Source organism: Gorilla gorilla, chromosome 6 (genome assembly GCF_029281585.2).
Source record: "Gorilla gorilla gorilla isolate KB3781 chromosome 6, NHGRI_mGorGor1-v2.1_pri, whole genome shotgun sequence".
Taxonomy (NCBI): Eukaryota; Metazoa; Chordata; class Mammalia; order Primates; family Hominidae; genus Gorilla; species Gorilla gorilla.
The window spans coordinates 160836193-160852290 of NC_073230.2; the positions used below are offsets into that span (position 1 = coordinate 160836193).

Below are 16098 nucleotides of genomic sequence, written 5' to 3' on the forward strand. Positions count from 1 at the left end.
GCGTCATGGCACACTCCTGTAGTCCCAGCTACTCGGGAGGCTGAGGGAGGAGAATCGCTTGAACCCAGGAGGTGGAAGTTGTAGTGAGTCAAGATTGTGCCATCACACTTCAGCCTGGGCAACAAGAGCAAAACTCCGTCTCAAAAAAAAAAAAAAAAAAAAAAAAATCTTACGGGCCCAAGTGTCGGTGAGCAATAGGATCTCTCAGCTTTCTTTCACTTATGGGAGTGTTGACTTTTACAAAATTGCATCTGAAAATGGCGTGGCAGCACCTACTAAAGTGAAAGATCTGAATACCTTGTGATTCAGCAGTTCTGCTCATGCATATGCTACAGAAGCGCATGCTTTTGTGCACCAGGACACATGAACAAGAAAACTAATAAACAGCATTATTTGTTTTAGCTAAAACTTAATACAATACAAATACTCGTCAAGAGTACAGTGGACAACTGTGATATATTTAGTCGCTATAATCCTATACAGCAATGAAAATTAACTGGGCTGGGCGTGGTGGCTCACACTTGTAATTTCAGCACTTAGGGAGGCCAAGGCAGATGGATCACCTGAGGCCAGGAGTTCAAGACCAGCCTGGCCAACGTGGTGAAACTTCATCTCTATTAAAAATACAAAAAAAATTAGCCGGGCATGGTGGTGGGCACCTGTAATCCCAGCTACTCGGGAGGCTGAAGCTGGAGAATTGCTTGAACCCAGGAGGTAGAGGTTGCAGTGAGCCAAGATCACACCACCGCACTCCAGCCAGGGTGACAACAGCGAAGCTCCATCTCAAAAAAAAAAAAAAAGAAAAGAAAAGAAAGAAAACCAACTATAGTGTATAGTCATGTCTCACTTAACGATGGGAATATATTATGAGAAATCATCATTAGGTGATTTCATTGTTGTGGGACTATCATAGCGTGTACCTACACAAACCTAGATGGAGATGGTATAGCTCATTGCACACCTTGGCTATATGGTATGGCCCATTGCTCCCTACAAACCTGTATGGCATGTGACTCTACTGAACACTGTAGGCAGTTGTAACCCAATGGTAAGTATTTGTGTATCTAAACATATCTAAATAAAAGGTACAGTAAAAGTATGGTATTATAATCTTATGGGACTACCATTATGTACATGGTCAGGCGTTGACTGAAACATCATCACGTGGTACATGACTGTACCTACAAGAGCATAGGTAAATTTCAGAGGTGTAATGGTGAATGAAAGCAGCCAAACACAACAGAACTTATACTGTATTATTTCCTTCCTGTAAAGTTAAAATGGGTAAAATTAAACCTATAATTTGTGCATGAATAATCAGATATCAAAGCTAGAATAAAAAAATTAATACATAATCAAGATAGCATTTAAAACGAAGGAAAAGGGCTATGATCAGGAAAGAAAAAGCAGGGGGCTTTCAAGTTGTCTTTCAAAATCAGAACATATAAACATATCTCGTTTTTTTAAATAGTTCCTTTAACTGGATCTACCAAAATTGATCCCATTAATAAATAGTACCAGTTGATAAGCATTCTGATTTCCTCGGCTTTTTGCTATTTTCTTGACAATCCTCAAATGAGAATTCTTTTTTTTTCTTTCTTTTGAAACAGAGTCTTGCTCTGTCACCCAGGCTGGAGTGCGGTGGTGCAATCTCGGCTCACTGCAACCTCCACCTCCCAGGTTCAGTGATTCTCCTGCCTCAGCCTCCCGAATAGCTGGGACTACAGGTGCATGCCATCACGCCCAGCTAATTTTTTATATTTTTAACAGAGATGGGGTTTCACCATATTTGCCAAGCTGGTCTTGAACTCCTGACCTCATGATCTGCCTGCCTTGGCCTCCCAAAGTGCTGGGATTACAGGCATAAGCCACCATGCCCAGCCTTGAAATAAGAATTATTGACATACTTTTTTGTGCATATTTTTGCAAATATATCTTTGGAATAAATTCAAGACATGAACTTGCTGGGGCAAGAGTTAGTGCATTTTAAATCCTGATGGGGTAATATCCAAATGAGCTTCACTGTCTGTCTCGTCATCTGTGCTGCCATCAAAAGTATACGAAAGTGCCTGTCTCCTCATATTGGTTATAGTTGAACTGTTTGTTTGTTTGTTTTAATCAGATAGGTTAAAAAACATCTCATTGTTTAAAATTGTATTTCATTACGACAACTCTTGAGCTTATTTTCATGTTTGTTGATTTTTTTTTCTGTGAACGCTGGTCAGGGATCTAGATGGTTGAATTGAACATAGCTATTTCTGCATGGTTTACTGACTTTCACAAAGCAAAAAGTTAACTTAAAGGGATATGACGTGTTAAGTATAAAAATCAATGGATTGCATAATACAGCACAATGGGAAATTTAGTGACTGATTGGGACAAGAGAGGGCTTTGGACAGGAAGATGTGCCTAAGGTCATCCATGCTGTCTTGTCTCCAAAATTATGGCACCCTCCCCCACCTGCAGGCTCACCCCCTGCACCAATCCACCCTGGGGACCTGGGGGTGGCAGAATGCGATGGCAAAGACCTACGGTGGTCACGGATCCCCAGGGAGAATCCAATATGGCATGCCCATAATACATTAATTTGGATGAGCAAACTCCTTCTGTCATTCAACACCATCACTATCCTGAATGCCAGGCCTGGGAAAACACAGATGAAAAGATAAGGGTTCTGTTTGCGAAGGGCTCCAGTCTACTTAGAATACCTTTTTTCAACATGGGGCCAACAGAGTCCATTAGACATTCATTCTTGGGGCTTCCTTAAGCCAGAGCACACAAAAAACTAACCAAGTGTGGTAATAATGACCACCTCAGACATGACACTTAGTATGTGCCAGCCATGCTCGCCCAGGGGCTTTGCATGTCCCTATTAGACTGTTCAACCCTCACAAGCACTTCGCAAGGGGAAGACTTGCCTAGGGTCACACAGACCCTGAATGGCAGAGCCAGACTTTGAATCCAGGCTGTACTCCTGCAGGATCTATTCTCCCTTTACTACATCATCCCCCATTTCTGAAAAGACAAACATACTGATGAGGACCAGGGACTGACGGGGTTTGTCCTTGGGTATTGTTGAAAAAACAGGAGAAAGGGGATACCACAATAGGTGGCTGTGCTTCTTTGGCTCCTGAGAAGCAGGACCCAGTCTTCCTGGATCCCGCTAGGGTGCCATGGCACGTGCTGTGAACATATGCAGGGTGGGTAAATCCGAGGTCCCATAGTATGTCTCTGCCTTCATTCCCTGGACAGAAAAAAATTGGGATCTGGAGGGCTTTTTTAGTTCACATGATGAAAATACATGCATCTATGTTAGATATAGTCATTTGATCAGCAAAGATTTGTTTGGTTGAATGTAACGACTGACTCTATATTTTCATTTAGGAGCAGTTTTTTCTTCGAAAGCCTGGTCTGAAATATGTCACCTACAGAAACATTCGCGAGTGTGTTGAGTTAAGGAAATGACTGGGTTGCAAGTCATTTCAGTGGTATTTGGATAATGTCTTCCCAGAGTTGGAGGCATCTGTGAACAGCTCGTGAAAGGAAAACAAATCACTTTCATTAATAAAGGGTTAAAAGTCTCCTAGTCATTCAACATAGTGGCACAAGAGTGTAAGTTTGGGACATCGTGGAATTACGTGAAATGCAATTAAAAAAATATGACCAGACGTGAATGCCTTTATTTTCCCTTCAATGAAGATTCTTGATACTTTGTTATTCATCTGCTACTGAATCTCTGAGGTGACAAGATCTTGAACATTAGAAAGGTAAGTGGTCATACAGTTACGACTCTATCATACAGCTGACTGAGGTAAAGTGCATTTGTTTACCACAGCCACCTGGCCCTGGTAGACTGTAGGGGCTGCTTTCCCTTTGCCAACCCGGCTTCTGCCCCAGACAATCTGTCGCGATTGCCTTCTTAGGGAGCCATGCTCTCGTGACTTTGGCTGAGCTGCAGCAAGCTCCTTTCTTCCTGCCAGGGTAGATTCTGGTAACGACACCTTACTCAGCTGCATACCTGAACGTCTGGCGTCCAGTCCACCTGCCTGGGTGTCTGGTCAGCTCTCCAGGCCAGCTTCCCCATCTGTTCCTGCCAGCCATTCTGTCATCTGAAGATACTCCGTTTTCCGTGAATATCGCTCTGTCGCCAGGCTGGAGCATAGTGGTATAATCTCGGCTCACTGCAACCTCTGCCTCCCGGGTTCAAGCAATTCTCCTGCCTCAGCCTCCCAAGTACCCGGGATTACAGGCGCATGCCACCATGCCCAGCTAATTTTTGTATTTTTAGTAGAGACAGGGTTTCACCATGTTGGCCAGGATGGTCTCGATCTCTTGACCTTGTGATCCGGCCGCCTCGGCCTCCCGAAGTGCTGGGATTACAGGCATGAGCCACCGCGCCCGGCCAATTTTGCCTTTTTCATGTCTGTCTCCTCCTATGGCTCTGGCCTCCAGCTCTCCAGACACTTCTTGACTCTTGGTAAACTGTTTAGCTGGGATCAGGGAAGCAGCAGCTGGGTGCCTTGTCTGTCCTGTGTAAACACATTCTCAGATGTCCAAAGTACTTCTTTGGCATCTTTGGAGTTAGACAGATCACTGTTGGTTTTATGCTGGTGATGGTGGCTAAGAAGGTGAAAGACACTGAATTCAGAAAGAGAGACAGATAATGAGAGAAGAAACAAATTGAAAGGGGCAAAAAAAAAAGTGGAAGAGAATAGTCTATGCTGGAAAGAAGGTAAGTTAGTTTTTACAGCAGAAAAACAATTTGAATCATCTATTGAGCTCCTTCAATCAGACAGGTATTCTAGTTGCTGGGAATGAAGTTTTTTTTTTTTTTTTGGAGACAGAGTTTCACTCTTGTTGCCCAGGCTGGAGTGCAGTAGCCCGATCTCGGCTCACTGCAACCTCCACCTCCTGGGTTCAAGTGATTCTCATACCTCAGCCTCCCAAGTAGCTGGGATTACAGGCACCCACCACCACGCCCAACTAATTTTTGTATTTTTAGTAGAGATGTGGTTTCATCATGTTGGCCAGGCTGGTCTTGAACTCCTGACCTCAGGTGATCCACCCGCCTCCGCCTCCTAAAGTGCTGGGATTACAGGTGTGAGCTACTGCGCCCGGCCGCAAATAATCCCTTTATACCTATCTATTTAGCAAAATACTGTATAAAATCTATTGCTAGACAGACATGGGCTGATCTATTACAGACAGCCACTTGATTGATCCTTTAAAAGGTTGATCTGGCAGCACAAAATGAGTGCCACACTTGATTGTATTCTTGGCCCATATATTATTTATACCTTTCCTGCCTCTAGAAAATCATTTAAAAATTAAGCATAATAAACCCATGAGTCTACTAAAATTATGATAAAATGCAAAACAGGCCGGGCGCGGTGGCTCACGTCTGTAACCCTGGCACTTCGGGAGGCTGAGGCGGGTGGATCACGAGATCAGGAGTTTGAGATCAGCCTGGCCAACATGGTGAAACCCGGTCTCTACTAAAAATACAAAAAAATTAGCTGGGCACGGTGGCGCACGCCTGTAATCCTAGCTACTCAGGAGGCTGAGGCAGGAGAATTGCTTGAACCTGGGAGGCAGAGGTTGCAGTGAGCTGAGATTGCACCACTGCACTCTAGCCTGGGCGATGGAGTGAGACTCCGTCAGGAAAAAAAAAAAAAAAAAAAGCAAAACAGAACCCGGGCTCAGTGGCACGTGCCTGTAATCCCAGCTATTTGGGAGGCACAAGAATCGCTTGAACATGGGAGGTGGAGGTTGCAGTGAGCCGAGACCAAGACCAAGATCGCACCACTGCACTCCAGCCTGGGTGACAGAGACTGTCTCAAAAAACAAACAAACAAAAAGCAAAATAGAAATCCTGTAGCTGAAAAAATAAAAGAGAACTATAGTAGTATAAATATGGAGTATCTTCTTAAAGTAACAGTTTTTTCTAGTTGAAATTTGAGAATATATATATGTTATATATAATTATTATATGTAATATATAAATGATATATATGTAACATTAAAAAGTATATTTTTTTTCTGGTAAGCATAAAGAATGGATGCTGTAAATATCAGCTTTCCCAAAAGCAAAAGACAGGAGTGTTCTCTTTTGTTAAAAGCCATGGGCCTAATATTAAGTCTTAGTTTTGTAATGTAATTTAGTTTAGGTACTAGATAACACAGATAAGTCCTAGAAATTGTTTAGCATGTCCCCTGGACAGTATCTTCTTAAATATTGCTTCAGTTGACCCTAAAATAGAAAACAAATCAGAATCAATATCCAAATATTTGATGTGATTAAAGGGAAATTGATACTTGCCTATAGATGGCAATTTTTTGTTTTTGTGTGGAAATTTAAAAATCTGATTTGTATTTTGAAGCTAGTTGAAAAGTATCTGGTAACCTGCTTAAGGTTTCTTACAAAACAGTTTTTGGTACGATGGAATGCTCAAACAAGTCTTAAATTAAGCCTAGGAGTTCTGTAACTGAAACATCCTTCTAGGAATTTATCCTAAGACACACCTGCATGAAACAACAACTAAGAAGAGCTGACATTTGCTGAGCTTTTACTACGTTTCATACTCTGTTATAAGTAGTCTGCATGGATTATCTCCTTTCATTCATACAACAACTTTATGAGTTCTACTGCTATCCTCATTTCATAGATGAGAAAACGATGGTTAGAATGTGCCCAGGTTAACGTTGCCCTATTTGGCTAATAAAAATACAGGATGCCTGGTTAAACTTGAATTTCAAATAGACAATAACATTTGAGTGTACATATGGCTACATTTTGAATGTGTCCTCCATAATTCATGTTGAAACAACTGACAAAGCAACAGTGCTACAGTTTGAATACCTTTTATCCCCACCGAAATTCATGTTGAGGCTTGGACCCCAGGGTAACAGTGTTGAGACAGAGTAGGACCTTTAAGAGGCATTTGAGCCATGAGGGTTCAGCCCCCATGAAAAGATTAACGCAGTCACTGAGAGTTCCCAGTCTCTTGAGACTGGATTAGGTACCTTGAGAGCGGGTTGTTAATAAGTAACATTGCCCCTTTAGCCAGTGCCCGCTTCCCCTTCCGATTCTCTGCCACGTTATGATGTAGCACAAAGCCCTCACCAGCAGCCTACCAGATATGGCTGCTGGATCTTGTACTTCCCAGCCTCCAGGAGAGTGGGAAAACAAATTTGTTTTTAAACTACCCAGTCTCAGGTATTTTATTATGGCAGCGCAGATGAAGACAAGCCTCTCACATATTGCACAGGATATACTTACACCACAAAATTATTCTTAATCTGAAATTCAAATTTCAGGCCATCCTGTATTTCATCTGGCAACTGTATCCAAGGACAAACAATAACACAGCCCTTACATGATCCTAATCAGCATGGCCTCAAAGATTGTGTTTAACCAGAATGACACACTGAAAAGAGCATTTTAGTGTCATTCTGTATGATAGTGAAAAATTGGAGCTAACCCAAATCCTCAATTATGAGAATAATGGTTAAGTAATTATTGCACATTAATCAGGTAGAATAGTATTTAAAGTAACAGATATAAACAGATGCATCTCATACTCATCAGGTTGGCAAATATTTAAATATCTGATACTATCAAGGGTCAGGAGAAGATGAAACAATGGAAATTTACACGCCCTGATTAATCCTAGAGCATGATTTCAAATGTTAATTTGTGTATAAATCACCTGGAAATCTTGGTAAAAATGCAGATTTTAATTAAGTAGGTGGAGCACAAGACTCCCCATTTCTAACACACTCCCAGGTGACGTTGGTGTTGCTTGTTGCTGGACCACCATTTGAGTAGTGAGGTCCTAAAGGTCTGGTCTTCAAACTCTTTTGCTTGAGTATATACTAAAATAATAAGGTTTAAATACAAGAACTTAGTATCCCCTTATACATGTTTAAGGTGATATTTAACATTTTTCATTACTAGTTTAGGTAGTTGGAAGGATTGCTTTCTGGAAACGTATTTATGTATTTAAATAAACTTGCAATACACTTTTAAATATACCTAGTAGACTTTGCCCTAGTTTGCCTGTGACTGCTGTGAATAGTTTCTGAGGGGGATCCCAGCAGGATTGATCCCCAATGACGCTTATTTGATATTATACTATGTATATTTTACATGAGCTGCAACCATTGAAGGAAACTGGGCAAAGATACCTGTGTGCTGTCTGCACTGCCCTTGCAAGAGAAACCAGTACCTGAAATATCTGTCAATTTCCAATCAAGACACAAGCATGGTAGAAGGAGTCAAAAGCATTCAACTTGGCACCCAGCAGCAGTTCTCTTTGGCTGAGGGAAGTGGCCACAAGACTCAGCTGGGGGCCATCAGCTGTCTACACACCCAACAACTGGAGAAATGAGTCCTCAGTCCTCAAGGGGAAACCTGGGTGGCACAACATGGCATCCCCTACACCCTGACAACCCCATGGGGTATCTGTGGAAGAGGGGCTGGGGAATGTGGCTTGCTCAGTTCAGCTCAAGAAGGCCACTACTTTGGTTCAGGTGGTGCTCTTTAATTTATAGTAGCTGTAGAAGTTCCTCCATTGCTACGCGTGTACCCCATCAGACTTTAATTGTGAAGCAATGAGTTCTTTAAAAAAGTTCAAAAATATTCTTAACCAAGTGGGATTTATTTCAGAAATGCAAAGAAGATTAGTATTAAGATATTCTTCAACATAACTTGGCATTATTGGCCAAAGATGAATGCCCACACCATTTTTCTTAAAAATTGCCAATTCCCCTTTTATGGTATTTGTATACCTTGCACTATTATCACCAAGGTATGAGTGTTTTTTTCACCACTTCTCTCTTTACACCTTAAACTACATTTTCTTCTATCACAAGTGGCGTTTAACTTCTTTTAATATGTTTAAGGGCATTTGTCTTTTTTTTTTTCACTTATGGGGTCTCGCTGTATTGCCCAGGCTGGAGGGCAGTGGCTATTCACAGGCGCGATCCCACTACCGATCAGCACAGGAGTTTTGCCCTGCCCGGTTTCCGAGCTGGGCCGGTTCCCCACTCCTTGGGGAACCTGGTGGTCCCTGCTCCCGGGAGGTCACCACACCGATGCGGAACACCGATGCGTGTCGCCGCGCAATGGGCACAGCGCATACAGCGCAAAGCTCCCGGGCTCCAGCGCGGCTCCCGCCTCAGCCTCCGGAGTAGCCGGGGCCACAGGCAGGGCATTTGTCATTAATGGGGGTCTTTTGAGACCGCGGGTGACAGACAACAGGAGCCAGGCCACGCGCGGCGCCTCTGCGCGAACGCTAGGAAGGACTCAGCGCGCGGCGGCCGGTGACGTCAGGGCAGCGAGAGGTTTCGTCACCGCGGCGCGGGGGCGGGGCCGCCTGTCACGCGGCGCCGGCAGACGCGCGGCGCTGGGCGGAGGCAGCGGCTCGGGGACTGGACGAGGGCCCTGGGCCTGAGGAGGCGCGGCCGCCACTGCGCCCAGCGCCTGCGCGACGCCTGGCTGCTGGGCCCCGGGGCAGTTCAGCCCGCGCCGCTCCTGCGGGTCGGACTGGGGCTGTGGCGGGAGAGAAGATGCCGCAGCCCGAGTCCCAGAAGGCGGCGATCCTGGGCTGCGGGCAACGCGGTGAGTACCCTCTAGGCGGCGGCCTCCCGGCGTCCCTCAGCCCTCGAGAGCTGCGGCGGCGGCGCGCGGGGCCTGGGCAGGCTGGGGGCGGCGGCGGGGCAGCGCCTGGCTCCCCGCGGGTCCGGGGCTCCCGCACGCCCCTTGGGCGAGGCTCGTGTCTCCGGGAGACGCCGCTGCCCCCGCGCCTCCCCCGGCGTCTCCTGAGGCTTGTTCGCGGGCGCGGGGGCGAGGGCCAGGGCGCTGGCCTCGTTTTCGCGTATTTAGGACGGAGGCACACCTGATCCTACAGCCTCTCCCAGCATTTCCTAAAATGAAGTCCAGATCACTATTGTCCACTTTTTAAAATTAAAAATGCCCAGAAATAGAATATTTCACACATACACAAAACTAGGGAGAATAGTGTGGAAGGAAATTTAATCTCAGGACCCCAAATCGCTAAGCCAAAGTCAAGCTGGGAGCTGCGTCAGGCAAACCTGCTCCCGTTTTGTTCCTAACACATCTGCAAAGATAAAAAGTCACACAGCTCCCTCCCCCTTTGCCCAGGAGGAAATTCGCTGTGGGCCTCCACATCTTTACCCTGAAACAGTTGTGTGGAATTGCACCCTGGCAGTGTAAATTGACAGCTTATCTTCACAGGTGAGGAACAGGGACAGAACTCAAGTCACCCTTCTGCTCACCTGAGACAAATGCATGTCTGATGGCTTCCTCTGCCCCGTATTTATGTGAAAATGCAGATTCACTGAGCCAGACTAAGGCACAAGTGGCTATTCCTCTGCCTGCCCCGTGGCGTAAATTGTGTGTTCAGAAAAAGGCAGAGCAGAGGCTCAAAAGAATGTAGCCGTTTGTCTCTCATCTTACCCATGACCTGGAAGCTGCCACTTTGAGTTGTCCCGCCTTTCCTGCCCGAACCAGTCTATACCTGTATTTGATTGAAGACTCATGTTCCCCTACAATGTATAAAACTAGGCTGTGCCCCCACCACCTTGGGTACATGCTCTCAGGATCTCTTGAGGGCAGTGTCATGGGCCATAGACACTCATTTGGCTCAGAATAAATCTCTTTAAAAATTTTTTTATTAGCCGGGTGCGGTGGCTCATGCCTGTAATCCCAGAACTTTGGAAGGCCAAGGCAAGCGGATCACGAGGTCAGGAGATCGAGACCATCCTGGCTAACATGGTGAAACCCCGTCTCTACTAAAAATACAAAAAATAAGCCAGGCATGGTGGCGGGCGCCTGTAATCCCAGCTACTTGGGAGGCTGAGGCAGGAGAATGGCGTGAATCGAGGAGGCAGAGCTTGCAGTGAGCCGAGATCACGCCACTGCACTCCATCCTGGGTGACAGAGCGAGACTCCATCTCAAAAAAATTTATTTTTAATTTTTGTGGGTACATAGTAGGCATATGTATTTATAGGTACATGAGATATTTGATATGGCATAGAATGCATAATCACATCAGGATAAGCAGGGTATCCATCCTCTCAAGCATTTATCCTTTGTTAGTGCTACAAACAACCTGCAAGGCTCTTGTATTGGTTTGAACCCCGATGACGCGCCAACAACCCCCACGACATGAGGTGGTGTGGAGCAACACGCTGTTTTAATAAGCGCCTGGGTGCAGACGGGTTTATGCCTAAATGGCATCAGCCCCAAGTGAGGAATGGGTTTTATAATAGCATCAGCCCCAAGTGAGGAAGGGGTTTTATAGTCCTCTGTAAGCAGGAAGTGTCCCAGTCTGACGTGGCTGCTGCGTAAATGTGTCCGGAATTGGTTCCTTCCAGTGGGTTGTTGGTCTTGCTGACTTCAAGAATGAAGCCACGGAGTGTCGCGGTGAGTGTTACAGTTCTTAAAGATGGTATGTCGAGAGTTTGTTCCTTCTGATATTCAGATGTGTCCAGAGTTTCTTCCTTCTGGTGGGTTCGTGGTCTTGCTGACTTCAGGGTTGAAGCCACAGACCTTTGCAGTGAGTGTTACAGCTCTTAAAGGTGGCACGTCTGGAGTTGTTTTTTCCTCCCGGTGGGTTCATGAGCTCACTGACTTCAGGAGTCAAGCTGCAGACCTTCGCAGTGAGTGTTACAGGTCTTAAAGGTGGCATGTCGAGAGTTGTTTGTTCCTCGCAGTAGGTGTGTGGTCTCACTGACTTTAGGAGTGAAGCCGCAGACCTTCACAGTCAGTGTTACAGCTCATAAAGGTAGTGCAGACCCAAAGAGTGAGCAGTAGCAAGATTTATTGCAAAGAATGAAAGAGCAAAGCTTCCACAGCATGGAAGGGGACACGAGCGGGTTGCCGCTGCTGGCTCCAGTGGCCTGCTTTTATTCCCTTATTTGGCCCCACCCACATCCTGCTGATTGGTCCATTTTACAGAGAGCTGATTAGTCCATTTTAGAGTGCTGATTGCTCTGTTTTACAGAGTGCTGATTGTTCGGTTTTTACAGAGTGCTGATTGGTGCGTTTACAAACCTTTAGCTAGACACAGAGCGCTGATTGGTGCATTTACAATCCTTTAGCTAGACAGAAAAGTTCTCCAAGTCTGCTACCCAGTTAGCTAGTCACAGAGCACTGATTGGTGCATTTACAGTCCTTTAGCTAGACTGAAAAGTTCTCCAAGTCCCCTACCCAATTAGCTAGACACAGAGCACTGATTGGTGTGTTTACAAACCTTTAGCTAGACCCAGAGCCCTGATTGGTGCATTTACAATCCTTTAGACAGAGTAGTTCTGCAAGTCCCCACCCGACCCAGAAGCACAGCCAGCTTCACCTCTCAATTCCCCCCTCTAAACAGGACACCCCAACTGCTGTTGGGAATTTGGCCAATGACTGCTGTAGCTACTTCCTGCTGGATAGGGGCGAAGAAGGGGCCCTGCAGTTGTAGTATCCTCCAGAGGGGAACTCTTTAGGCCAGTGAAAGGGCCAGCAGGTTGGTCCAGGGGTCCTCGGTAGAAGTTTAGTTGAGCTCATTTGGAGTTCCATTTGTAAGACCATCTGTAGCTTGATGGTCTCAATTCTAGAGGAAACAAATTTGACAAGGAGGTTAAAAATACACGGCCCAAAGGCAAGTAATAGCAAGATGGCTGCCACGGGACCTAGAAAGGGGAGAAGCCATGTTGTCCAACTCCAGAGGTTGGTATAAGAGTTTGAAAGGCGTTGTCTGATTTCAGAAGCCTTTTCCTATAAATGTTGGGTGGCATCTCATACTATCCCTGACTGGTTAGTGTAAAAACAACACTCTTCCCCTAAGAAGGTGCAGAGTCCTCCTTTCTCAGCAGTGAGGAGGTCTAGGCCTCGGTGGTTTTGGAGAGTCATTGCTGCCAAAGAGTCTATTTGGAATTGTAGTTACTATCCTTACTGGATAGATTTTGTTATTTCTTGCAAACTGTCTTGAGAAATCCTTTGAGAGTGTGGTAGTAGGATAATGAAGTAGGTAAACTGGCTATTCCAGTTCCTGTAGCAGTGGCCATTTCTAACCCTATAGGTAGGGGTATTAGTTGTATGGCTCTGCTCTGACGAACTTGAGCTTTGAGGGGTACTGATAGGGTCTGATTTCCACAAGATTAGAAGTTAGAATAATACATGTTTACACTGTTAACTTTTAGCAAACTTTACTTTTGTTGAAAACCTTGTAAGTTTGGGATTTCAATTATTCTTTGCTATTAATAAGACCTCGTTCAGTCCATATTAACTTAGAATTGATATAGATGGCTCCTTCCTGATTCTGTAAGTACTTTAAGGTTTGGCTGAGTGCAAACAGCTCGCACGTTTGAGCAAACCAATTATTAGGCAGTTTTCCTAACTCTGCTTCTACAGTTTCCTTATCATTTACTGAATACCCCTTGTGTCTTTTTTCCTTAATCACCCGGGAGGAACCATCTATGGTCCTGTCCTGAAGGGAGTTCCTCCTAGATCTGGTCAGACCTTTGTATGGTAATTAGTTAAGATTTAGATCCCCTGTTAGGAAACCTGCTGGGTTAAGGATTTTTGATAGGAAAGCTATGGGTTGTCAGTGGCCTCAGTGCTTTTGGGCTACGCCCTTGTTTACACTGACAACAAGGTGGTATTGGAGTGTTATAGAGTTACAGAGAAGGCCTTCAATTATCAGTTATAGGTTTTAACTTTACCCTGGCTTTTAAAGGAATAGGGTGTAGGGTCCAGCCCCACAGGGTCGGTGGGTTTTTTCCCCGTATGCGGAGACGAGAGAGTGTAGAAATAAAGACACAAGACAGAGATAAAAGACAAGAGGTGGAGGAGTAAAGTCTTCTGTAAGCTCCCCCGGGGAAAGGGAGAGTCCCTTTCCCGGTCTGCTAAGTAGCGGGTGTTTTTCCTTGACACTGACGCTACCGCTAGATCACGGGACGCTGGTGTTACCGCTAGACCAAGGAGCCCTCTGGTGGCCCTGTCCGGGCATAACAGAAGCCTCACACTCTTGTCTTCTGGTCACTTCTCACTATGTCCCCTCAGCTCCTGTCTCTGTATGGCATGGTTTTTCCTAGGTTATGATTGTAGAGTGAAGATTATTATAATATTGGAATAAAGAGTAATTGCTACAAACTAATGATTAATGATATTCATATATAATCATCTCTATGATCTATATTTAGTATAACTTCTTATTTTATATATTTTATACTGGAACAGCTCGTGCCCTCAGTCTCTTGCCTCGGCACCTGGGTGGCTTGCCGCCCACAATATGGTACACTGTTTTTTCTTTACTACTTCTATCTCTCTTTCTCTTTGATGACTTCTTTGTCTCTCTCTGAGTCCCTCTTTGTCTGTCTCTTCCTCTCTCTCTTTGCCTTTCTGTGTCTCTCTCTCTCTGACTCTCTCTTTGTCTCTTTGACTTTATCTCTTTCTTTCTTTCTCTGACTCCTTTGTCTCTCACTTCCTCTCTCTGTGTCTCTCTCTGATTTTCTGTTTCTTTCTCTCTTTCCTTTCTGCTGGTCTTTCCCTTCCTCTGCCAGCCACTTATGCTGCTGTTCGCCCCTCTCCTTCCCGTTTTGATGGCTTTGGCAGTGTAAGACTGCCGCCTCCTTGGGTTTTTGCACTGCATGCAATAACTCCATGGTTTCCTTGTGGTATTTAATGGGGGTTCCCCCAGAGGTTAGGAACTCCCTTTCTTTCCATATTGTAGCACAGGCATGTAGGATTACATAAGCATACTTGCTACCTGTATACACATTTATTCTTTTTCCCTTTCCCAGTTCTAAGGCTCAGGTAAGTGCCACTAGTTCTCCTAACTGGGTGCTGGTCTTTGGGGGAGGAGGCTTACTTTCAAGTACGGTTACGTCACTAACTATGGCATAACCTGCCCTTCATATCCCATTCTCCACAAATGAACTTCTGTTGGTATATAGATTAAGGTCAGGATTAGCTAAGGGGACTTATAAGAGATCATCTCGGGCAGCATAAGTCTGGACTATAATTTGTTGGCAGTCATGCTCGATTGGTTCCCCATCCTCTGGGAGAAAAGTGGCAGGGTTGAGGGCCACGCATGTATGTATTTGAAGCACCGGTCCCTCAAGGAGTAGTGCCTGGTATCTAAGTAGGTGGTTGTCTGATAGCCATAAACTCCCTTTGGCACTTACTATGCCATTTACATCATGAGTAGTCCAGACAGTGAGATCCTTTCCTTGTATTATTTTGATAGCCTCTGACACTAAGACGGCTACTGCTGCAACTACCCTTAAACAGTGAGGCCAGCCTTTTGCTACTACATCAATTTCCTTACTTAGGTATGCCACCAGTTGTCAGACACGAGTCTCAGTAAGGACTCCAAGAGCTATCCCTGCTCTCTCTGTGATGTATAAAGAGAAGTTTTGTCCTGTGGGAAGGCTTAAAGCTGGAGCTTGTACTAGGGCCTGCTTTAAGGTTTTGAAGGCTGATTCTGCCTCTGGTTCCCATTCTACTAGATGAGTATTTGCCCTCTGGGTCTCCTTAATTAGAGTATAGAGTGGCCTGGCTATCTCGCTCTATCCGGGGATCCATAGTTGGCAAAAGCGGTGATTTGAAGGAACCCCCACAACTGTTTTAATGTCTTAGGGTGAGGATAAGCCAGTATAGGCTGTATTCGTTCCTTGCCAAGGGCCCTGGTCCCTCTGGCTAAGATTAGGCCTAGATATTTGACCTGCTGTAGGCAAAGCTGGGCCTCTGACCTAGATGCCTTGTACCCTTGATTAGCTAGAAAATTCAAGAGATCTAGAGTAGCCTGCTGGCATGAGGCTTCCGAACTGGTAGCCAAAAGTAAATCATCCACATACTGAAGGACCAGAGTGCCTGGACTTGAGAAGTGGCCTAGATCTTGGGCCAGTGCCTGACCAAACAGATGAGGGCTATCCCTAAACCCTTGGGGCAAGACGGTCCATATAAGTTGGGATGTGTGGTCTGTGGGATCCTCAAAGGCAAAGAGAAACTGGGAGTCATGGGAGTCATAGTGCAGGGGAATACAGAAGGCGGCATCCTTGAGGTCCAGAACAGGGAACCATTC

At 45.3% G+C, this 16098-nt stretch overlaps 2 protein-coding genes across 6 annotated transcripts in view; both read left to right on the top strand.

Moving 5' to 3' along the window:
* The window catches only part of GALNTL5 (polypeptide N-acetylgalactosaminyltransferase like 5), a 60734-nt gene extending 57066 nt beyond the window's left edge, over nt 1–3668 (top strand). Inside the window, 1 exon segment of the mRNA XM_055392451.2 lies at nt 3385–3668. Coding sequence (XP_055248426.1) covers nt 3385–3540 — 156 coding nt within the window. The 3' untranslated portion in view covers nt 3541–3668.
* A 5703-nt stretch (nt 3669–9371) lies between these two features.
* GALNT11 (polypeptide N-acetylgalactosaminyltransferase 11) overlaps nt 9372–16098 on the top strand; it is a 97153-nt gene continuing 90426 nt past the window's right edge. Inside the window, exon 1 of one of the 5 annotated variants that reach the window (XM_004046525.5) lies at nt 9372–9622. The gene's annotated coding sequence lies outside the window, so the exon portion shown is untranslated. The remainder of the gene's footprint in view (nt 9623–16098) is intronic. The other 4 variants (XM_019031708.4, XM_063708870.1, XR_008681331.2 and 1 more) reach the window with 4 other exon arrangements.